Source organism: Equus caballus, chromosome 20 (genome assembly GCF_041296265.1).
Source record: "Equus caballus isolate H_3958 breed thoroughbred chromosome 20, TB-T2T, whole genome shotgun sequence".
Classification (NCBI taxonomy): domain Eukaryota; kingdom Metazoa; phylum Chordata; class Mammalia; order Perissodactyla; family Equidae; genus Equus; species Equus caballus.
Window position 1 is genome coordinate 29689424 of NC_091703.1, and position 25823 is coordinate 29715246.

The window sequence follows — 25823 nt, forward strand, 5'->3', positions numbered from 1 at the left end:
AGAGAAAAATAGCTAGCTAGCTTAACTTTCAGCTTAACCTATTTCACCTCCTTCAGCACCTAATAGCTACAAATGTCAACCGCCTTTGTTGGAGAGTTCTCTTGGCTAGGGGACAGTTTTTCTGAGTGGGACACTAGCTGAGGGCTCAAATTTACATTCCTTGGTGTCACCTGACCTACAGGAAACTTGCATATCTTCGCCACCCCAAATTGTGGGAAGGCAGGCTGATCTACTGCAGGTCTAACCTCTCCAACTTTTTTTTCCTGCTCAAGTAATCAGAGAGCAGAAGAAGAAGTCTGCTTTCTAAACTAACACCCAATCTGGAAATTAATGCAAGTCTCCTCTTCCTGAAGGCGTCACAGCAAATGATTTCTTGATAGAAATCACAACATTGGAAGCCAGTTCTATCACTTAGTCATCCTTCAAGGTATGTCTGTCTGCTGTGCGTGTCTGTGTGTGTGTGTGTGCATGAAGGAGGAGGTTCTGGTTCTAGTCATTGCCATATTTCTTTAGAATATGAGGTACTTATCTCCTTGACCCATCTTTGGCCCCTCCATAGTTACCATTCCTTAGGTAGTAGGAAAAGTTCAATACAACATCCTATTATACATAATAACTATAAATGCAATTAAAATACAGCACATAAATAAATGATAAATAGAAACACACACATAGTAGTCATATCTGCACACAAGGAAATATGCAATTACCATTGCAGTGTATGCAAAACCACATGTCTACAGACATGTGAAGTCACTGCACAAAAAAAAGAGAAAATAGAAAGAAAAAGATCAGGTGATCTACAGAATCACTAGTCATCAAGTTCATGTTAAGATTTCATGGTATATAAACTATGTCTCAATAAAGCTGTTGAAGGAAAAAAATTTCACAATAAGACAATAAAACAAACAGGGAAGAGGGAAGGGAAGGAAGACAAATATTCCTAAGTCTTAAAAAGGTGAAGGTAAAGCAATTCAGCCTCCTGGTACCGAGTCATTTGCAGGAAAAATACACGAGCGTCTAATTCAAATATCTGAGAGGGCTTCACACCAAAAATCTTGTCCAGGTGATTCTAATTCTGTTCTCAGATATCCAATGCTTTATATTTCTTAGAGAGAAAATAAGGAAATTTAGTTCCCTTTTAAAATATACTTTTTATGTCCCTCTCAGTTTATTTTCCCCCAGACCACTTTAGGTATTTATAGAAAGAAGTATGAAATCACCACATATGTTGCTCTATAAAATTAAGAATTGGAAGCACAATACTTTATTCAATTAATAAAGCAAATGGTAAAACTTTAAAAATGTACATCCCTTAGTTCCAAAATAGACTCAGATAGGAGAGAAGACACATAAGATGTAGGTGGGTGGAATTACACTGCTGTCTTCTAAATCTATCCAACACTATTAGCTTTTTTTTTGAAAAGCTGTAAGATTTTATTAAAACAAACACGCAATAAAACATAATCCTTCTAAGGTTTCAGAACCGAATGTGAAAAACATTTCTTCCACTTTCTAAGGTTTTTGGGATCCAGTCCCTTGACTCTTTTTACTCAAAAGGCTAGATTATTATAACTAAAAAACTTTTTCTTCTTCAACTTTCAATGTTACATTTCTTTGAAAAGAAGCAGTTACTGTAAGTAGCTTTCTTGTCTAGGAAAAGACATTTTCTTCAAAGATCCTGGCATGTTTTGCCATGAAGATCTTACCTTGTGCTAATAGTCTGTTTTCAGTAATTCAGAGTGAGTACACAGACAGGAGAGCAAATGTGTGGCATTTTTCTGAATCATCTCCAAAGAATAAAAGAGGTTATAGAATCTACTTGAGGTGCCAATAATACCTGACTTTGTCTCAGAGAACCTTAAAAGGCAATCAGCTCAAGCAAAGTCTAAAAACCTTTACCTGACATAATCTTGTCACTATGGCCCAATCCCCCACCATTATGAAATCAGAATTAATCAATATGCATCCAAAGCCATAACACCATTACAAGATAAGTGTTTCCCTCCCCCTCACCCACTTAAAACACTGTGTCTAAACATACACCTACAAAAGGAACTTAACATCAACTTCCAACATAACCAGGATCAGCTTAACAAGCTTAACAACGTACTGACCCCCTCCCATGCATTCAAATTCTAACTCCACCCCTTGAATTCACTTCTCTTCACTGATTTAATCTGCCATCTCAAAGACATCATTCCCCATCCTGAAGTCATCCTACAATCGTAATATCCTCATGAAATACAATAATAAAAAGACATACAAAATACCAAGACAAAATTTTTTAATATTAGTACCAACAGATTTAAAATTACATTTTAATAAATATAACAAATATAACGGAAAAATAAAAGAATTATAAGAACTGTACAGTTTCTTAACTGAAAGTTTACATATAGGCAGTTTATATAGAAAATTGCTATTTTAATCATAATTTTTCATACTTCCATAATGCCTATATGCATCAATCAACTTCCATAATGCCGTATGCATATATATTGATATATATATCAATATTTAAAGTTTTTAATGTGATAAATGAGCTTGCTTCTTGCTTGTTAATTTGTCTAATCTAGGTTGGATTGATGACAATGCTACTCTCAGTGGATAATGTATATTTAAACTGTTTCTGTGTTTTGTTTTAATAACACTCAGAGTAGAGAACCCAGTCTCACAGAGGTACGTTGAGGGGAATAGAAGAAGAGTCTTCAAAGCAATCTCAGCAAGCTCAGGATATTCATTTTTAACTTTTATCCAAAATGAAGCAAGTGATGCAGTATTTTCAAAATTCATTTTCAATCCTTCATCAGTAGCCAGCTTCAATAACTTATCCTGTAAAGATATAGTTAAATTTAAATTATCTTTTGATGAAAGAAATGGATTTTGGATCCATGAATTTCCTATGCGTGGATCTTCTTTTGATGGAAAATACAATTCAAAACAATCTAACAAATTTGTAAGATGTTCCTTGATAACCTTTCGCAGATGTGCAATATCAAGGTCATGACCCACCTCATTGATAACTGTTGTTAAATTATGGAACATGTCATAACAGTCTGTAGAAACTCGGTTTTTCCAAGCTCCTAACTTTTGTTTTTGTCCTTCGATCTTATCTGCCATTGAAAAACATGTTGCATTCTTTCCTTGCATGGAAACATTAAGATCATTAAAAATACTGAAGATATCAGATAAATAAGCAAGTCTGGCTGTCCAATTCACATCTTTGAAAAGTTGGGACCAAACTGGTTTCTTGCTTTGCAGAAATACTAAAAGTTCATTTCTTATTTCAAACATTCTTGATAGAACTTTTCCCCGGGATAACCACCGTATCTCAGCATGCAATAACAGTTGCTTATGATCAGTTTCCATATTATCACATAATAAAGAGAATAATCTTGAATTTAATGCATTAGATTTTACATAATTCACAATTTTTACTATGTCTGTAAGCACACTATTTAGTTCAGCTGATATTTTTTTCATAGCAAGACTTTCTCGATGAATGAAGCAATGTGTTATTCGACATTCTGGCGCAAGTGCCTTAATCTGGGTAACCACTTCAGAATGTTTTCCTGTCATTGAAGCTGCACCATCGGAACACACTCCTACACACCACTTAAATTCCAAACCACATTTGTTGACAATGTAATTCTTTATAGCTTCATACAGTTCTGAGCTAGTTATATTTGTTGGTAAAGAGGCTGAAAAAAAGAATTCTTCCTTTATATCATCATCATGTTCAAACCTTACATATACTAAAAGAATTATCATGTTAGCAATATCCCTGCATTCGTCAAGTTGCAACGAAAAATACTTTGCTAATTTTATTTGTTCTATGAGTTGGTCTTCCATATCATTAGCCAGTTCCTGAATACGTCGAGCTATGGTGTCATTGGAAAGTGGTACTTGAGCTACCTTCTTAGCTGCAGATTCACCCAACATTTCCAAGCAAACTTCTTTGATGCAGTCTTTCACTAGTGTCTCGGCAATTGTGTATGGTGTTTTAGACTTAGCAACCGGAAGTGCTACTTTATAAGAAGCCCGCAAAGCACTAATGTTTATATGAGAAACATTGAACACCTGCTTTGGTTGGCTTTTTAATTCACTACTCTTTCTTTCAAAGAATTCTTTTGGTTGTGAACTTATTTCTTTATGTTTTGAATATAAATGCCGCTTAAGTTTTGAAGGCTTCATTGCTTCATTAGCCAGCACATCTCCACAAATGATACACTGTGGTTTTAGCACTTCGCCGTCAATTACAGCTACAAAGCCAAACTCAATATATGAGGGATCATACTTTCGAGTAAAACTAGTATGAACTCTTTTGGTTTTCACTTCTTCGGGATGATTTCCATTGTTACCATTTCTTTTACCACTACTGCCGTATTCAGAACAGGTGTGTCTTTTCTTCACAAAAAAATCCAGTGAAGCTTGTTTTGCCATCTGCAAATTAGGATTAAAAATAATAAGAATTTTACTTTCCTCCTTTATCTAATAATGTTAAACTATAAGTTAAAAACCAGGCTTGACTAAAAATAAAAAATGATGTTAAAATCAAGCTACAAAGATAAATAAATGCTTACATTTTCTCAGAGTGTTATACACTTTTGAGTCACAGCTGACAAACTAACCATAAAATATCACACATTGTAATGTGAACCTATTGTGCTTGACTAGTGTGCAACTCCTACCATGTGACTCACCTTGAGAATTTAAAAACACCCAAACTGGTCTATATTCTATTTAAAAAGATGAGTTCATTAATCATGTACTTGGGTATTGCAGCTATGTCAAATTGTTATAAGTTTATAAATACTCTCAACTTATATAGACTTACCTCATTATGGACTGGTATAAATAGTTTGCAGGCCAGCACTGGTCTGAAGATCATACTCTGAGTACTACTGGCCCAAATCATGTGTAACCTCTATGTTTCAAAACTCTAACCTGAATACACATTAACTCTATAAAACCTACTGTTTTAAAATCTCTTTGGCCTTATCTCACGCTCTCTATTTGAATCTGAAAACTGCTTTCCAAAAACAAATCCATATCCCCCAACCAAATTTACCATCTCCTGCCCTTCCTAAACATTTCTTCACTTGACCTGAAGTCAATGCCCTTTCTTAGCTTACCTCCCGACCCAAACTCACAGACAATTAAAACAAAGTAACATTCAATTCATCTCCTCTCAAATTCATCCTTCTAGAAACATATATCTTGATACACAACATACACATCATACACCATGGATTATAGCTTTCTCATTCCCTCAGGAAATGCCTGACATCAGAAAGCAATAAAAGAGATACTATTCATCTCCCCAGAACAATAAGTAACACAGCATTCAAGGTTATAACTTCCAACTTGAAAAAAGGAGTGCAGGGAGGCATTAAAAATAATGGGCCTTTCTTTAGAGAAAATATATCTGAGATAGCTGTAATTGTGCTTAAGTATACTGCATCCAAAATTCTCTTTCATTACCATCACAGGAAAGTGTAATGAAGTTCTTCTCTTTTGGTCTATAGCAGATACTCAAAATCTTACCCAATCTCCTACTTTCTCTGATGAAAATGGTGTCTCTGATGGCTTTAGCATTTTGGAAGGTTGAACAGTCAAACTTCTTTGAATCCCATCATGTTTCCTTTTCATTGTAGTGGTCTCATAGCAAAGACTGCACGTTATTCTGGGATGAAAGCCCTCAGTCTCATGCTGAGAGGGCACTCCGCAGAAGGCATGAACATTTCTATCACATGATATACAACTATGAGCCCCTGTGCATTCTTTTTCACAAACTACACAGGATGAAAAGTTTAGTCTGCTTTCAGGAGGGGTTTTTTTGACCACCTTAGGAGTGACAGAAAGATTCTCATCAGTATCACTACTGTCTGTTCCAGTCTCAATGTTTTCTTCATACTGGGCTCTTAGAGTATTTTCTAATTCTTTGTTGGCCTGTTCTAATTCATTTTCTGTGTTCAGGCTGGTGACAAGTTCTTCAGTTAACTGAGAATGAGACAGGCCCAGCTTAGCTTCAGAGTTAAAAGTACCTTCATATGGAGTCTGTTGCATGCCTCTGTGATAGGGTTGATTTTGGATCATCTGAATGAACCACAAAAATTCAGCCCAGTGTGATGAATTGTTAGTTTGCATCCAGGAGACAATCCTGTTTTGGATATCCTCGTTAATTTGATTCATAGAACTTTGGCTTTGGCAGGGCTGAGGTTTCCCATGGACAATTTTCAATTCTGGCCAAATATTACTGAGTTCACTGACAATTTGGCTTGAAAATTCCCTTCCATTATCAGATTGTAGGACACTTGGTGCTCCAATAATTGTAAAAATATCTAAAAGAGCATGTGCAACTTCCTTAGGCCTTTTAGATTTTAATGACCGCAAAAAACTCAACTTTGTACGAAGGTCTTGATAATGCATAATAAATTTATATTCCCCATCAGGATTCAACTGCATGTCTATAAGATCCACTTGGCATCTTGAGTGAACTTCCTTAATTGGCTTTGATGCTAGAACTTTCTTGAGTTTTGAATTTTTCTGCTGGCACAGTTTGCAGAGTGTCAAGTATAGCATTATAACTTCTTTCGTGATGTTCTTGTATTTTGCTTGTAACTCTTTTTCCATGCGGGTACGTCCACCATGTCCAATGCTGAGATGTGTATCATGCAGAATGTCAAATAAGTCCTCACTGTGTAAATAATACCGTATTTTATCTGTTTCCCCATTTATAGCTTCAATGAGCTTCTCATTTCCTTGTACAAGGATCACATCAAATCTAGCTAAGCGACGGTAGTCAACTGATTCCTTTTTTGCCTTTGCTTTAGCCTCTTTCACTTCCCTTATTAATTGACAGTACTTTGCTTTAGAAAATATCTTGGTGTTATTACTTTTGTTTTCCAATAACAATGCTAAGCTTCTGAAGAACTTTTCTCTCATGTTTTCTGGTTCAATTTCTGCTTCATTAGTATCTAAGCTACTGAGATTATCATCACCCATGCTTTGAGACATCATGGAAAGCCACAAAAATGACCCTAAAATATAAAGAAAAAAAGTCAATTAGAATATTTGGGAATATAACTTAAACTACATATATTGCCCAAGTAGCCACTAGAGCTTGGGTAGAAGTAGAGACTATGGACACACAAGAGGGGGGATACAATTTTGGTTAGGAGCCCCACCTCGAGGAATAAAGAGAGGTAAATGAAGAACTCTAGCAAGGAACGAAAAGTTCTGATATAGGAAAGAGTGGAAAGCCAGGATGTAACTTTCCAAAGCAGCATCTGGGGTTAGCCTTGAAGTAAACCACTGTTTTATATAAAACAGGAAGTAGGTCGATGTTATTATTGTTTATTTATTAACTACACAGGAAATTTTTTTTGGCTAGAGATCACTCAGCAATGTAGTAATCGATTTTTTTAAAAGCCTCAGATTATACCGCATTTTGTTTTATTCAGTCAGGTTACCTGTTATAGCAACATTTGGGGCTTAAGCTTCAATATCATATATTTATATCAGCTCCCTTTCAGGGCTTGTGAAACTATAAGCCCAGAACAAATATCTTTATTACTAATTTTAATAAAGAAAGAGTAGCAGGGGCCGGCTCCGTGGCCAAGTGGTTAAGTTCGCAGGCTCCGCTGTGGTGGCCCAGGGTTCGGATCCTGGGCGCGGACACGGCACCGCTAGTTAGGCCACGTTGAGGCGGCGTCCCACATCCCACAACTAGAAGGACCTGCAACTAGGATATGCAACTGTGTAGGGGGGGAGGGAGGGGGGGTGTTGGGGAGATAAGGCAGAAAAAGAAAAAAAAAAAAAAGATTGGCAACAGTTGTTAGCCCAGGTGCCAATCCTTAAAAAAAAAAAAAAGAGTAGCAGATGAGCTTGAGTGAAAAATCTCTGAATTAATACAGCATATTAAAATAAATGTTTAGAATATTCATAATAACAGGAACATTTAGAATAATTCAAACTTGGCTAGTCTTAAGGAAACTATTTTGAAAAAAATCAAAAAGAATAATTTGGAATTACCATATCACCTCTAGATAGTTTTATAGCTGCTTGGAAAAAACAGTTTCGCTCAAGTCAACATTGTTTATACTGCCAATTTGCATATCAAATATTGAACTGGTAAATTTAAATCATTCTCAAATGTTCATATTTCCAAAATTAGGTTCAAATTAATGGTATGTTACTGTGTGTTTTGGTCTTACTTAATTCTCAATTGTTCCATGAGACTTCTTTGATCATTTAATTTAAGCTCACAGTGAGTTCTCCTTTCTTGAAAAATATAATTTATTCATAACACAAACTAGAACTGTAGCACTTTCTTCTTTAACTGTTTCATATGTAGACTAACAAGATTTTAAGTTTCTAAAGAAGCAGTGATCCCTTATTTCTCTAGTATTTTTTCCATTATCTAACACATTACTACACAGGAAAATGCTGGATAAAAATTTGGGGACTTTCTAATGAAGATGACAACACTCAGGGTAAGTGGTATCTCAAAATGTGACTGAAAAGACCATTACATGGTTATTATTTCTTTCCATGCTGATGTATTTTGTGCCATGTTATGAGCAGAAAAGGAAGGTAAACAAGGATGAATTTGGGGGAGGGAAGGAATATAGGGCAATGTAAATGAGAACCAGGAGAATATGAGCTCCAGAAGTTAGTAGAATAAATATTAATAGGTCTAGAATAAGCAGGGAATAGGGAGTTGCCAGGGCTATATGAGAAAAAATAAAAATTCTATCAATTATACTTAAGCCTTTTGGAAAAGATAACTGCTCCAGAACTAGGTGAGCATGCACTCCTGTCTCCACAACACATTATACTACTAACAGTCCTTAGAACTCTAATGGACATAGACTTCAGAAATTCCAATTTCTTGAGTAAAATTTCTAAACAGTATTTCCAAGTCTTAAACGGTCACATGTGACAAAAATTGGGGGCAGAGGCTCTAGAAATGGGACGTATGCTTACACTGACAAGTGCTCCAGATTTATATACAGAGGCATCTCTAGTTTATCCACAGGTACTTAAGTCCATTGCAAAAAATCTGTGTTCAACTATTTTTTATGTTATTATCTGACAGCTTAATTCAACTCCTTTAATAACATTATACTACACTGGGTGACTTTTCCTTCAGCTATATTCAGTAGGGTCTGCAACAGAATGAGGTTTGATAACTTTTCAGTGACTAGACTTTTCCCTCTCCCAAATCTTATCCTCTTTCCAGAGACTAAATTATCCTCACCATTATCTTGAAGTGAGCGTGGCTCTGGAGATTCACATTCCATTCTGTCTTCCATAGACTGGAGCTGGGTACCTAAGGACTCCCTTGCAGTATCCAGAGGAGTCATTTCTTCCATAGGAACTTCCTGCCCATATGTCCCCTGTGGAACCTGGGGACAAATACGTACATTTGGAAATTAATATGAGTGATCACTGTCTGTACAAACCATAGCTAAACCTCAAAACAGTCTTCTAGTGAAATAGAATGTAAGAAGAAAAAGTGTCTTCACTGAATTTTTAAGAGGAGTGCAAAACAGAATAAGAGAAATAAAAAATGTTGGGACTAATAAAGCCAGAGTCATACAACAGAAACTGCCTGACTCCATTGGACAAGAGTTGATATGCATCCCTGTGGTTTCTGTTGTGAGGAATAACAATGGAAACACATTAAAGGACTCTTTCCTAAATTGTGATAATTGAAAGAAAATTGTAAATGCATTTCAGTATGAGCAATTAAAAGTAAATATTTGGGGTGGGGGCTATGCAAATTATCTAATAGGGACAATGAGTTGTTTAACTCAGGAAGGAATCTGACAGTTGTTTTAGACCCAATGTCTAAAACATTAGCCCAGTGTGTTATGGATGAAAAAAAAAAAGCCAATGAAGTTGGATAACTGTGTTGAGTGAAAAAGAAAACACTATCCTCTCTTTACACTAATCATCTAGTATATGGTTTATAATTAAATTTCCCCAATTGTCCCCAAAATACATTTTCTGGGTTTTTTTTAAGTCCATGATCCAATCAATATTTATACATTATTTTTGGTCATTATACCTTATTTGCTTCTTTTAATCAAAAATAGTTTCTTGCATTTTTTATGACATTAAATTTTGAAAAGTCAGAGCCAGTTGTCTTATAGAACATCCCACATCAGGAATTTGTCTGATTGTTTCTTCACAGATAGATTCCGGTTAAACATTTCTGGAAGAACACTATATAAGTGATACGTACTTACTGTGTCACACCACAGGGTACATGCTATCAAGTTACTTCGTTGTTGATAATGCCAAATTTGATCACTTAGTTAAGGTAGTGACCACCAGATCTATCCATTTGAAAATACTTTTTTCCCACTGTAATTAATGTCAGCTTTGGAATAATAATTTAAACTACGTAAATATCCTATTCCCCAATGGTTTTAGCATTCATTGATGATTTTTGCTTGAATCAGTTTTCATACTAGGGGTTGCAAAATGGTGACTTCCTACTTTTATAATTTCTTCTACATTTACTAGCTAGCAATTTTCTGTCAAAAGCTTTATGTTCCTCTTCCTTTATCTGTCTGTCCCTCTCTGTTTTTGAGTATCACTATAGACTTACTTTTTAATCCATTCCATCATTATTCACTTTGATACACCAAATGTCTCAGATTTGGCCAGTGGAGCTCCTTTGATCTGGTTCCTTCATCCTTTTGACATGACCCCAGTAGGTTATTTTTTAGCACAGCCATGCTTTCCGGAACAATAAACAATACAAGGACCACATTGTATTTTCCCTGTCCCAGATCTAGTTTTAACTGTTTTTCCAAGAAGTCGATTCATTTTAGAGGGCAACAGTGTTTATTTAGTAACAAAGATTGAGTAGTAGGTAGGCTCATTGTTAATGAGGCATCCTCGCCTCTAGGCCCTTTCATGGATAGAGCTGGTAAATACATTTTAGAAAACAGCATGAATTCAATTCATTTTCAACACCATAGGATTTTCCTCATCTTTCCATATTCCATATAAATATTTACCTTATTCCACAGTGAAAAAAAAGTTCAAAACAATGTATATATATTTACTCATTTGCGCTAACCTACAGTAAACACAAAATAGTTTCAGAATTACAACACTTTGTGTTGTAGAACACTTCCAACAACATACCTTCTAAGTAAAATTCAATATAAGTTTGCAGCTTTATATCCACAGACAGTATCCCACTAAGAGTGTAGTCAGAATACTATGTTCAAGTCACCTGAATTATTTTTTTCTGTTATTACCTTTTTAATTTGATATACAGTTGAGTTCATCTGTTTCTGTTTGTTTCATCATTTTGAATTTAACGTCGTTCTTTAAATACTTAAAACATTTACATGATATAAAAAAATCAAAATATATATTCAGAGAAGTCTTGCTCAAATTCATATAGCCTGCATTCTATTCTCACCCACTCTTATAAGAAACCATTTTTTTGTTGATACTTTACTATTATTTTTGCATAAATAAGTAAAAACATTATATATATACACATATATGTATGTCTATGTGTGTATATACTTATATATGTGTAAATATATAATATATATACAATGGAATGCAGATGTGTATATTTTCATACTATATATAGTAGTTTACACTTCCTTTTTTCCACTTAATACAAAAATATTATGTAGAAATCATTTCATACCAGCTCATAGATATCTTCCTCATTCTTTTTTATGTGTACATAGTATTACATTATATTGATGCACCATAGTTTATTCAATCACTCTTATACGGATGGGCATTTAGATTGTTTACAATATTTTGCTTTTACAAATAATGCTGCAATGAAAAATTATGTCTATGTTTTTCTAATTTGTAGACATACATTTTCAAAGTCAGTTCCCAGAAGCAGTATTGCTGGGTCAAAGGGTAAATGCGTAAATTGGTGTTATATGGTGCCCAAATCCCTTCTGTAGGGATGGTAGCATTTTGTACTTCTACCAGCAATGTATGAGAGGATCTGTTCAGATCAGGCTGTGTTGCCTAGCTTTTGAATTTTTGCCAATCTGATAGGTGACAAATGGTACCTCAGTGTAGTTTTGATTTGCTCTTATTATGACTGAAGTTGAGCATCTTTTCATATAATTAAAAGCCATCTGTTTACCTGTTTGTGAAAAACTGCTCACATCTCTTGATCATTTTTATTGCACTTCTGTTAAGGAGAGTAGCTGTTATTCATTAAATATTTTGCAAATATTTTCACTAATTTATTATTTTGATTTGCTTCTGGGTTTTTTGTCCTGCATTTTAAAAGTGTTTCATGTAGAAAAATTTCTTTATGTTACTTCCGCATTTTGAGTAATTCTGTACAAATTATAAAAGAAGTCATCCATGTTTTCTCCTAGTTCCTGAATGTTTAAAATTTTATATATTGATCTATGATTCATTTAAAGTTTATTCTGGTACTCATATATGATGTGAGGTAAGAATTTAATGTGTTTCTTTTCAAAATGGTTATCCCTGTGTCCCACCACCATTTATTTAAAAGTGCTTTTTCCCCACAGTGATTTGAGATGGCACATGGATTGTATACACAATTTTCATATTTATTCAAGTCTACTTTGGTACTTTCTATTGTTTCATTGATCCATCTATTCATATACCAGTACCACAATTTTACCTAAAGAGGCTTTATGGTATGTTAGTATCTACTAAGACTATTTCACTCTTCTTTACTTGAGTTTTCCCTAGAGATGCTTTCATGTTTATTTATGCATATGAATGAAGTCCATGTCTTTCAACCCTTTTTTTCCATAACTAAGCAATTAGTTTTGTTTTTCCTAAGACAGTGGGTAGAAATTCATTTTCTATTCTCTTTTTTTTCCTGCTTTATCTCCCCAAATCCCGCCCCCACCCCCTGCCCCCCACCGTAGATAGCTGTATATCCTAGTTGCAGGTCCTTCTAGTTGTGGCATGTGGGACGCCGCCTCAACGTGGCCTGATGAGTGGCGCCATGTCCGCACCCAGGATCTGAACTGGGGAAACCCTGGGCCACCGCAGGGGAGCGCGCGAACTTAACCACTCAGCCACGGGGCGGCCCCTCTATTGTCTTTAAGTTTGGGGCAGCACAGATATCTCCACTGACTACAGATGAAACTATAATATAGTAATATCTCATTAAGTTATTACCTAATATGGTAATTCCCATAGAATTCACTTCAATGGAAATTAGCTGGTTGGCTGTGTTCCTTAGCTTCCCTGGGTTTTGTCTGCTTACTTTTATTTTTTTTTGAGATTGGCCCTGAGCTAACATCTGTTGCCAATGGGTGCTAGGTCTGCACCCAGGATCCTAACAGGTGAAACCCTGGGCCGCTGAAGGGGAGTGCACAACCTTAACTACTCGGCCATTGGCCACCCCTGCTTAGGTCTTTATGTTACTTATCATTGGCAGGTGATATCTCTTGGATTCGGCTGTGGTCTGAAAGTCTGTGTCCCCCTAAAATTCACATGTTGAAATTGTAACACACAATGTGATGGTTTTAGGAGGTAGGGCATTTGGGAGGTGATTAAGTCATGAAGGTGGAGCCCTCATGAATGGGATTAGTCCTCTTATAAAAGAGATTGCACAGAGCTACTTAGCCCCCTTCCACCATGTGAGGATACAGTGAGAAATCTGCAACCTGAAAGAGGGCCCTCCCCCAATCATGGCACCCTGATCTTGGACTTCCAGCCTCCAGAACCATTGCTTCTGCTTGTTTATAAGCCACCCAGTTTGTAGTATTTTGTTATAGCAACCTGAACAGACGAAGACAACTTGTATTTTACTCATGATATGGTTAAATAAGGAAGCAGTTGAATAGGAAGGAACATTAATGCTCACAAATAGGTTTATCTGGTGAGAATATTCAGAAGAAAAGTTACTACCACTGACTTTGAATAAACACTACTTTTAACATAAATGCATGTTTACTTCTAAATTATCCACATGACGCTGTTCATTACACTTGTGTTTGATTAGGTTTTACTTTCTTGGGAAACCAGAAGTAAGAACCTATTTAAAGCTCTATTGTATTCCTTCTTTCAGCATTTCTGTAAATTAACTTACTAAATCTTTGTAAAATATGAATCTGCAAATTCAGTTATCACACCATCCACTATGTATGTTTTTCTGGACTGTGTTACAATCTAATAGCTGATTGTCCCAAACCTAAAAATGATAGTCAGTGGACAATAGAGAAATGCTGTAATAATCCAGGAAGTTGGTAAACAGCTCACTGTTTGGCACAGTTTGTTAGCATTAACCCTGAATGTTCCTGTCTGGCATTTCATTCAGTGTATTTGTGTTATCAACATACTATATAACTTTTTCTACTGAAACAGTGTGTCTGCCTACTCATTCCTACATATGGATCTTTGTTAGTCATTTAAGCAACAGGTAGACTGGGAGTAGGCACGTGTTAGGCAGATTCTATTCTGAATCTCCACCATAGTGAAATCTAATGAAAATAGATTCATTAATGAAAATAAGTATTCAATAACCAATAACCTCCTGAAGTTATCTTAAGAGAATAGCAGCCTCTGGGATTAATCACATCCCCAAGGTTAATTCCAAAATGAGCAAGAATAAGTTACTTAAAAAAATAAAAAGTGTTAGCTCCCTAAGAACAGAAATTCTGATTTATAGTTATTTAGTATACCTTACAGTGAAAAGAGCACAAATAATAGGCTTGGACTCTTCAATTGGAGGCTTTGAGTATGGCACCCAATTTCTCCTCTGAGTGTGTCTCTTACAGTGGACGTAGCCTGGCCACTTCACAGTTCTGCCAAGCGTGTTCTCTTGTAAATAGCCTTGTGGAAGCCACATTGCACTGAAACCAAACATTTCAATAGTCTGCTTTGCCAAATATTCTTGAGGACAAAGAAAACAACCTGGTCTATCAATATATAAGACCCTAGCATGGAAACCCAATCAAACCATGCTCTGCCATATATGTTCTTAGCATTAATTACCCATACTCTGCATCTAACTTGCAAAAACTTAGCTCATCTTCTGGTGGGCATATATACACTTGGTTAATTCTGAAAATTTCCCTCACTAGCCCTTGGCTTTACAAAAGTAATTTCTCATTCACATCATATACGAATCTAAGAATGTGCATATAGTCAAGTATCCTAGCCTATCATGTGAGAGACATCATGAGATATAAATCTTTTTATTAATACAATATTTTTGTTGAAGTATTATAAACTTAGAATAAAGAACACAGCTCATAAGTTTAAAGCAGAATGACTTATCACAAAGTGAAACACCAAGGTAAAAAAAAATAGTACATTATCAGCATCTTAGAAGGTTACCTGTGCCCTCCTCCCCCCCCCAAAGTAACTACTACTCTGATATCACTAGCTTCATTTTGCTTTTTTGTTTTTTTGCTGAAGATTCACCCTGAGCTAACATCTGTGCCAATCTTCCTCTCTTTTTCGGTATGTGGGCTGCCAGCACAGCATGGCTGCTAACAGAGTGCTGTATGTCTGTGCCTGCGAACCAAAGCTGGGCCGCAGAAGTGGAGCACACCAAACTTAACCACTAGGCCACGGGCGCTGACTCTCATTTTGCTTTTGGAACTTTAGTAAACAGAATCATACAATATGTATTTATTTTTGTCTGGCTTCTTTTGCTCAACATTATGTTTGTGAAATTCATCCACATTGTTGAATGTAGCAGTTGTTCATTCATTTTCATTGTTGTATAGTCCTCAACTGTACAAATATACCATAATATATTCATCCACTCCTCTTTTAATGGGCATTTGAGTTGTTTACAGTTTTTGGCAATTATAATAATGCTGCTATTAATATTAATTTACATGTCTTTGAATGTGTTTCTGTTAGATATATACCTTGTAGCAGGTTTGCTGGATCATAGAATATGCTTATACATGGTAGATATTTACAAAGGTGTCTTAACTTATTACTACCAGTAGTACATAAGCATTCCAGTAGCTCAGCATCCTTACCAAAATTTGGTCATGTCAGCAATTTTAATTTAATCCACAATGGTTACAATAAAGTGGTTCCACATGTTTTAATTTGCATTTTTCTGATTACTAAGATTAATTGTTTTACAATTTTATTGGCTAACTGATTATCCTTTTTTTTTTGTAAAGTGCATGTTCAAGTCTTTTGTTAATTTTTCTATAGGGGTATCTGTCTTTTTAAAAATTGATTTGTAGTACTTTATACATTCAGATATGAGCTTTTTGTATGTAGATTATCTGGACCTGGCACAGGGAAAATAAAATAAATCTGGAATATTTTATGGTTTGGAAGTGATGCCTTCACGGATATCTGAGCTCGTGTTGAGATTTTCACTGCCAAGCAATGACAAGCCAAGCAATGGAAAACAAATTAAAACCAAAAGAAAGCAAATTAAAACAAACCAAACATGTTAAGGAAAAGAAAGGCTTTTTATCCATGATACTGTAAAAGGAGAAGTTGCCATGAAATGAGTAAAAAAGTCAATTATAATACACAGGGATGTTCATAATACTGCCTTAAAAATGTTATTCATTGATCAATCTCAATTACAAAAGTACTGAATGAATTTGTGAACACAACTCAAATTACCATAAATACTGACCTTCATGTCCTGATTTATTTAAGCTGGCTGGCCAATTCCCCTTTTGTGTACATTGAAAAGAAATGCTAGGTTAAATAATCAAGGGTTATCCTATAATTGGCAATAGAACTGCCTAATTTTTGCTGGATTAGGAAAGTTAATGAAGGTAATAACGCGTATTAGTGCCATCCCATCATTTCCTATGCTAAATGCTCTTGTGATTCTTTTCTCTTTAAAAATTAAAAAGAAGGGCTGGCCGAATGGTGCAGCAGTTAAGTTCACACGTTCTGCTTTGGCAGCCCGGGGTTTGCTGGTTTGAATCCCAGGTGTGGACCTATACACTGCTTGGCAAGCCATGCTGTGGCAGGGATCCCACATATAAAGTAGAGGAAGATGGGCATGGATGTTAGCTCAGGGCCAGTCTTCCTCAGCAAAAAGAGGAGGATTGGCAGCAGACGTTAGCTCAGGGCTAATCTTCCTCAAATAAATAAATAAATAAATAAATAAAAAGAAAAGAAAAAGAGAGGCCATGCCAATATTCAGGTGTCAGCTAGTGAAAATGTTATATTTTAAAATGTCCAGTAGATTACAGATGACTTTATATTCATCAGCAATATCCATAGAAATTAAAACATAAGGCATTGTGGAGACAACTTTTCTGACCCACCTAACATTAAACCGTAACTATTTTTGATTGTATGGCAACAACAGTGTCGATCTTTTTCTTTTTTCCCCAATTCTACAGACCATTGGTCGCTGGAGAACAAACACTGTCAGAACTATGAACTCTAATAATTGAGATTCACTGGGCAGAACAAGATGCTGAAATAAAGTTAACAGTAAAAGGTGTGAGTGGTAGAACTTACTCTGCTGCATTGCTAGAAAATGTCCACAGATATTGAACTCAAGTTGAACATAAACCAGAATATTCCAAAAGGAAATATTCAATGGTATATGAGGACATGAAAGCAATGGTGTATTATAACGTCATGGTGGGATTTAAGGAATTTATGTCTCACGCTCCTTTCTCCCAAGGTGAACACTGTGTTATAGACTTACTCTCTCTTCTTAGACTGTACAAAGTATACAAGAAACCAAATTAATTTTCTTTTAAAACAAAATTCATGAAATGGTTGAGCCAGTTACTTTTGGTTAAGATTTTCCCTTCTCTGATCTTAAGAATAAGATATCTTACGTAGATTTCTTTGTATAACGGCATGCATTTCAGTTGGCTCATATCTTTCCATAATTGGAGGAAACAGGATCCTGGAGTGAGAGATATAAGTCATCTGGGAGACAGGGTAACCTGCTGCTTATAACTAAACAATCATATCAATTCTGTAAAGTTAGTACAAGCACAATCAGCCCTTAGAGCAACTAAGATATGAAACAAAATATAGATATGGCTCATTGTGATGGATTTCCCACTGACTCCTCCTCCCCAACTGGGCAAGCAGGTGCTCATGCGCACACGCACACACAGGCACACAAACACATATCTAGCCTCTTGATTCCTCTACTTTTCCAACAGAGGGACTAGTCCAAGGTAGGTCAGCCTGGTCTTAGAAGGAATAAGAGGAATTCCACTTGGCCTCTACCACAGAAGTTTAAAGGGTGCCTTGGGGAGGGCAGTAACAAGTTACAAAACTGAAATTACTTCCAACTGGTTATGACAGTCATTTGCCTTTCACTATATGAGTTCTACATTTGATTTAAAAAAAAAAAAAATTCTAGTAGGAAACATTTGGTTGTAAAATGGTGGAGTAAACTTGGTTGTATTCATTAGAAATGCATATATTTCCCAATTAGGACACCCAACTTAGGCTTAAACCAATAGGGGTTTATTTTTGTCAAGTGACAAGAAGTCCAGAGGAGGGTTGTTGGCACTGACTCACTTATCTAACAGTTTTGTCAGGGACTCTAGCTGTCTTTATAATTCTGCTCTGCCATTCTTAACATATTGGTATTTGTCCTCATGCTTATCATCACTTCATGGTCACAAGATGGCTACCACAGCTCCAGATATCACATTCATGTTCAAGACAGGAAGTGGGAAAAGGCAGAACTAAACACATCTGTCTCATTTTATAAGGAAAGTAAAAACTTCCCCAGAAACCCCCCAAAATATGCTTATTTCTTCCTGGCCAGAACTACGTTGCATGGTCAACTCTAGTATAAAAAAAGCTGCAAAAGTATTTAGTTAGGTACATTGCCAAGATGAAACAAAGCATTCTTTAAGGAAGAAAGAAGGGGAGAATAGATATTGGGTTGGCAGCTAAAAGTGTCTGCAACAATGGCATTTTCTCCTTTCAGAAATCACACAGGAACAAGAAAAAAGGAGAAACATTTATGCATATTTGATATTCAGAAAGACTAGGAAATGTCTGTAACACTGAGTCATGAAAAACTATCAAACAGGATCAGGAGTAACCCTGAACATCACTCAGGACTGACCAAACGCCAAGTCCTACCAAGTGCTGCATTTTCCAACAAAGCTAGAAGAGAGAAATTCTAAAGTTACAGGCACATCTTAAGGGAAAAACCTCAATACTGTTTATCTCAAACAAAAGGAAAAGGTGTGCTGCCTAGAGGTAAGAGGCCACCTGGACAGGCATCTATGCTATAACATAATAGACGAACCATGAAAAAACATGCTTTCTGCAAAAGAGCACAAAAACAGGATTTATGGAGAAAATAAAGTTACAGAGTAGACTATTTAAAATCTACACAACTTTGTCACCAGAGCACTAGTAAAACTATAGCAAGTCCAGCAAAAATACAAGTATAGTCAAAAAAGACGTATTAACGAAAGAAATATTACATTAAGTATAGAATTTTACCTTAGAAAGGCGATGGTATCTTGTTAGAAAGAGGTGAAAGGAAAGGGTAAGGCAAGGGGAGAGGGACAGCATCATCATTTCAGGTGGAGAAGCACTGCACACTTTCCAAGAAATGGAGTGGTAGTACAAGAAATGTAATGATGGTTCTGGCTCATCGTCTTGTTTTCTTTCTTTGACCTTGGCTTATAAAAAGATAGCCAATTGTTGCTGCTTAAACATTTTAGTTCCTTCATAAAGAAGCTGCTTATATGGCTCCAAATAGGACCTAATACCATGAAGTGCAATCCTGCTGTGTCCTGCATTGCAGTCATTATCTTCTATCCACTGCAACTGCTTCTCTGTCATACTTCAAACAGAAGATAACTGAGGAGTGAAAAGCTCTTGTGGGGCAGCTTGCTGAACTGCCTCATCGTCTTGCACACCTTCCATTTGTGCCTCAGCAGCTAAGTGTTGTAGCTCTTGTGTAGACAGAACCTCTGCCTGAGAGTGCCGCAGCTCCTCAGTATCTTCCCTCTCAACTTCTTCAAATCCAACCTCCTCTGCAAGAGCATCACAGCTTGCTTTGATTTGGGGCAGTTCTTCTGAAGGTTCAAAGCCTTTAGAATCATGAATTAAATAAGGGAGAATTTTATGCCATATGCAAGCAGGCTTTTGTGACATCATTTCGGGCTTCTGCAATATATCAGTTGCAAGTTTAATGTTGAATTGATTCCAGAATTCAAAAACCGTGCGTGCATTGTCACCCCCCGTTGATGTAATAAACATCTTGAATGTTTTCCTTAAATGATAAGCTTTGAAGGCTGCAATCACACCCTGATCAAGGGGCTGGAGTAAAGAAGTTGTATTAGGAGGTAAAAAGAGACCTTTAATATTGGAAGAAAGCTCAGCAGCTGTTAGAGGATGGCTTGGTGTATTACTGAGAATTAAAAGAATTTTGAGAGACAAATTCTTCCTCTTGCAATATTTTTTTAACTCATCTACAAAAAAAAGATCAGTAAATAGCTGCCCTGTCACCCAGCCTCTCTTGCTAGACCTATAGTAGACACCAAGGCTAGTCTTTACAATTCGTTCCAAAGCTTGTGGGTTGGCAGTGATAAATCACAGCAGGGTTTTTAGCTTTAAGTCTCCTCTGGCATTGGCACCCAGCATCACAGTCAGTTGATCTTTTGTAGCCTTAAACCCTGGAGCTTGTATTCCCTCCTTTGAGATATAGGCCTTTGAGGGTATTTACTTCCAACTGATACTCATTTCATCAATATTAAAAATCTGATCCAGGGTATAGCCTTCTTCACCAATCAAATTTCTTAACACTAGGGGGAATGTCTGCAGCTTCTTCATCTGCACTCACAGCTTCATCAGAGAGCTTAACAATGTGGAAAGCACAGTGGTTCTTGAAGCCACTAACCCAGCCACTACTTGCACTAAATGAAGTCACTTCTGCAGGACTTTCAGCTTTTTTCTCAAAGTCTTCATGTAATGCCAAGGCTTTCTCTTTAATTTTGAGAAGGGTTGCCCCTGATTGCTTCTTTGTTTGGTATTCAATCCACACACTTAACAAATATTCCATTTCCTTATGCCTTGTTCTAACAGATTTTGCAGCACTGGCAGTTATTCCAGCTAGATAACTTTCTCTTATTTTCCCAGCAGCATCTGTAATTGTATGCAAAGTTGATTCCTTTATGCTGTTTGCACGACCAATGTCACAGGTTCTTTCTTTCAAAACATTTTATAACTTTGAGCTTTTCTTCAATTGTTAAAGCTTTTCTTCTTTTACACTCACAAGCAGAAATTTTATCACCAGTATGCTTCTGTGGCACCCGCAAACCCCTTTGCTTGTTCATTTTCTGGAATACAAAAAAGTTTAGCAAAAAATGCACAAAGATGGGGGGGTGGGTAGCAGCATGCAAATAAGCACTTCCAAAACAGAGATTGTGTCCAAGAGAGCCAAGAGAAAGGATGTGGAAGTGAATGGGCATTATATACAGTACCATGTGTCTTCACAACTTGCTGCATTCAGCTATCATCGGATACCTTGTGGCCCAAAATATCACCTTGCTAGGAAAACTCATGTATGAGCCAGTACAATTTCAGCATTATACTGACTCATTTCCCTATTCACCAATCTCATATGAAAGATTTTGCATTCCAGAAAAACGTGTTTTAATAGATCAGACTGTATACATGAAATGTTCATATTCAAAAAGAGTTCAGATAAAGGTATGCATAGTATCAGTATAGAAATGCAAGAAAGTTTAGCAATATTCATAATGTTCTACAATTACTGTCACAGAAGGCAAGTATACTCTTTTAAAAATAACCTCTAGCATAATTACAAAAGACAGAATACTGGGCTCAATACACCTCACATACCAATAACTCCAAGTACTGAAAAGCATCTAGAAAATGATGCAATTAATCTCTTCATTATACAGATGAAGACATTAAAGCTCAGAGAAGATGTGATATGTCCAAGATACACAGTTAATTAGTGACAGAACCTATCACAGAACCCAGATCTTATGATTCACCATTTCCATTAAATTGGCTACTTCTTTATTTATCTCTCCTAGAAGGTGTTCCTTATATTCTTATACTGATTTATTTTCATATATGGTAAAAGTAGTGGGCATCATAAGAAGAGAGCACTACTTTAATCTCACAGTGACTAAATAAAATATATTTTATACGGGTAAGCAATAGATCAAGGTTTCCCATTTGGTTAAATCATCTACTTATTTGGATCAGCTATCACTTACATGAAAGTTGTTATCCCAAAAGCATGAATCTATTCATCTACACCGATGATCAAATACTAATACCCCAAACCAGAATTTGCAGCCACCAGTATGAAGTTAATCCCACTTACTCTGTTTTGGACCCATGCACTCAAAATTCTCCAAAGATGGCCCCTCCGATTTCTCACCTGCTGTCTAGGTTCATCAAGCTCCCTCTCCAAATCTTCCAGCACAGTCACCACCTCCTCTCCACTCTTAGGATTATGCTCCCGCACCCAAGCCTGGAGCTCCTCAGGCAGGATGGTCAGGAACTGCTCCAGCACCAACAATTCCAGGATCTGCTCCTTGGTATGTATCTCTGGGCTCAGCCACTGACTGCAAAGTTCCCGCAGTTGGCTCAGAGCCTCCCTGGGTCCAGGTGTCTCGTGATAGCAGAACTGCCTGAAGCGCTGACGAGAGAGTTCCCTGTTATCAGACAAATTCTTCTGTAGGTAGGATTCCTGATCCCAAACATGATCTTCTTCTTTAACTTTTACTTTGATAATCTCCCCTTGTTCCTCTGAAGCCTGGCCAGCCAAGGCTGGAAGGGCCCTGGAGGCCACCGCCATCCTAAGCTTAGACGGCTCAGAGGAATGCTCTCTCCAATTGGGGTCTAGGCAGATGGGTGATTTTACTTGAAGTCCCCACTTAATCTTTGATCAGGAAAGTTTTCGATATAAGAAGACTGTTACCAGAGAAAAATTACAGATGCAGTGAAAAAGGATTTGTTTGCGTGACAACACAGGGCTGTTACTCGAACAATTCCTTTGAAAGTGAAGCCATCCTCTGACAAGACCGGAAATAGTGAGCACAGAAATACTCACTAAAGCTGCAGGGTCACAAATTGAGTGGCAGGTTACTTGCGAGACAGTAAAGTCAGGTTATCAAGGACACTTTGGCCCTAAATAAAGCCTGGGTATACGAGGTGGGGCAAGGAAACTAGAGAGAAGGTCGCTCTGAAACCGGAGCTCCTGGTAGCCCAGGCCAGGGCGGGGATGGAGAGGGGCTCCTCCCCCACAACGAGCCGTGCGGAGGAAGCCCGATTGTCGCCGCACAGACGCAGCCTTCCCTCAGCCGCAGCTTCCACCTATGAGGAGCTCAAACCCTCTCGCGCAAAGCCGGACCGCGGGCCGAGGGTACCGCTCCCTTGACACACCCGCCGCAGGCCCCAGCACGTTCCCTCCAGGCCCGGGAAGCTGCCCTCACTTCCGGTCCGCTCTAGGATTCCAGGCGGTGCAATCATCTCTGTGGTTGTGGTAACGCGGACTGGTCAACGTGCGGCGAGTGCTCTGTAAACTGTACAGAAACTTAACTCTCGAGTTACCCAGTTATCTGTCATCCGGTGAAAAGAGTTTCACAGTGTGAGTAGCACTAGTGTTGAGGCTGCTCTGGGTTTTCTTGTCACGGTGATAGACCTTCGCTGGCGCTCAGACTGCGGTACTCACCTTGTGTCCTAAAACAAACGTAGAAGAGCATCCCTGCTGCGAAAGCCAAGTCAGCGAGTTTGTAGGCTCCACCCGGCCTTTTCTAGATAGTTCTGGGCCACTGTCTCCTTTCCCGGTCACCTCAAGTCAGGCTTAAAGAAGAACTGTAAGATCTAGTCCCATCTTTCCCTTTTATGGATGGGAAAACCCGTGAAGAGCGAGCTTCGCCCTAATGACAGCAGTGGTTATTTCTGCCTGTTCTGGCTCTGTGAGCGGTGCTGTATACAATTGTGGGAAACTAGCCCCAGAAAACCAGCAAGCAAAATATAGACGTGTTTTCAGAGCCTAGAGAGTCACTAGCGAGGACCAACCAGAAAATTCCCTCCTGGCTCATGCTCCTTCACCACGTGCTCTGCCAGGCAAGGTATTTGAAAGTGCAGGGAGCTGGCAGTGCTAGAATGGATGCAGTTAACCAAAGAGAAAACGCTATTGCAAGAGGAAAAGCCTGCGGCCACCAGATTCTGCCAGAGATCTAGAAGCATAGGAATCATCGCCAGTGCCAGACGATTCCTCGTTCGCCTCCCTACCCAGCCTGCCCCAACGGCCTTGTTAAGAGCGCTCAGTAAATAACAGATGCCCGAGGAATATTTGTTGAATTACTGAATGGCTCTCTTTCCCCACTCTCTCTTTCCTTCTTCTTTGGTCCTTATTGATTACTCACATTTTGGCATTTCTGATTCAAGAGGCTTTGAAGAATCAGAACATGTTTTTTGGAAATCTCCAAATCAAAAATTCTTATCCTTGGGTTCTGTAAGCGGTCTTGAGTGAGTCGCTAAACTCAATGAAATTGTATATAAAAGTTTTGTCTGTGTGCCGGAGCCATCAGATCCTCAAAGGACACGGATGGAGCTTCCTCATTCATTTTCCCAGCCACTATTAACATTTTGCAATTATCTTTTATGGTTTTCCCCTAACCATCTGTTAATCCTTTGCAGTCGGGTCTTCTATCTTCTACCCCTTTCGTTTTCTGCATGCCATCATCACCACCGTGCTGAACACAGTAGGCAGTCAAACATGGAGTAAACATGACTTCTAAGTCCTCAACTGAAGGACGTTAATTTTTTTGTAGATTTTCCCTTTTAACTACTAAAGTGATATACACCTGTAAATAAAAAATATATATATCACAAAAGTGAACACAGCGTAAGTGAAAAACTCCTTCATCCCCAATTCCATTTCTCAGAAAAGTTCATGCCAAGAGTTTGGTATATATTCCTTAAACCTATTTAAAAATTAATATAGAAACAGAAATTATGACATAAAAATTAGGTCATGCTGAGTATTACAATTCAGCAAATTGCTGGATTTTGTTTGTTTGTTTTAAACTTAGACTAAATCCTCTCCAGAAACTGCCAAGCCAACATGTGGGTACCTACCTCTATCCCATTCTTTTTAGTAGCTGTATATTATTTCAATTAAGTGGGCAGGCACATTTTCAAGTTTCTGATATTGCAAAATGTTACAATAAGCATCCTTAGGTGTTTGCATTTCTGTAGAATGGCTTTTTAAAGAACAATTGCTGAGATAGAGATTATTTTGATAGATGTTGCCAAACTGCTCTTCAGAGGGGTATTTATCGTAAGCCTCATGAAGGGCATCAAGACCTCTCACTTGCATGAACCCTTTCTAAGGACCTGGAAGGGGTCGCCCTGTATGAAACATATGTTTTTGTAAAACTTGCAAAAGTATATTATAACGGAGATCAGTTAAGACTGCTGCCTCTTTCTACTCCAACTTATCATCAGATACATCATATACTCCTTGGAGTGTCTATATCTAATTTTGTGTTGATAATATCTATTCTTTTTCTTAAAGAGGACTCCCTAAATTGTGTAAACTTTAGACCTCACAAAATTTGGATCCACCCCTGCTATCTTCTGAAAGCTAACTTACGCTCCCTGCAGGAGCTCAGGGGAGAGCGCCCCAATTGCCCTGAATTGTGTTTTGCCCATCGCCTCTTCTCCAGCAAGAACAAAGCATCAGATTTCATTATCGGTGTGGTCTCACTGAAGCCTGACCTAACGCTTCTGGGTTGAAGCCACTGCGAAGTTATTATCGAGAAGATATTTTAAGATATTTTAATCACGGCTAGGGAGGGTCTCTAACCTTTTCGGTT

General features: G+C 37.5%; 1 protein-coding gene across 1 annotated transcript; it reads right to left on the minus strand.

Annotated features, from left to right (window-relative positions):
- Positions 1-1244: 1244 nt before the first annotated feature.
- Positions 1245-23438, minus strand: SCAND3 (SCAN domain containing 3). Its single transcript, XM_001504878.5, has 4 exons — positions 22373-23438; positions 9269-9416; positions 5551-7046; positions 1245-4446 (listed from the first exon to the last, which is right to left on the minus strand). Exons 1-4 carry the CDS (start codon positions 22790-22792, stop codon positions 2530-2532), a joined length of 3981 nt encoding a protein of 1326 aa, XP_001504928.1. The 5' UTR covers positions 22793-23438; the 3' UTR covers positions 1245-2529.
- Positions 23439-25823: the final 2385 nt, after the last annotated feature.

Bases quoted from the DNA above. Each gene is read 5' to 3' on its own strand.
- SCAND3 (XM_001504878.5), bottom strand. From the start codon at position 22,792: ATGGCGGTGGCCTCCAGGGCCCTTCCAGCCTTGGCTGGCCAGGCTTCA. The intron at 9,417-22,372 runs GTGAGAAATCGG...ATTTGTCCCCAG, and splicing joins TTGATGAACCTAGACAGCAG to GTTCCACAGGGGACATATGG. The intron at 4,447-5,550 runs GTAAGATTTTGA...CCTAATTTGCAG, and splicing joins CAGAGAAAGTAGGAGATTGG to ATGGCAAAACAAGCTTCACT.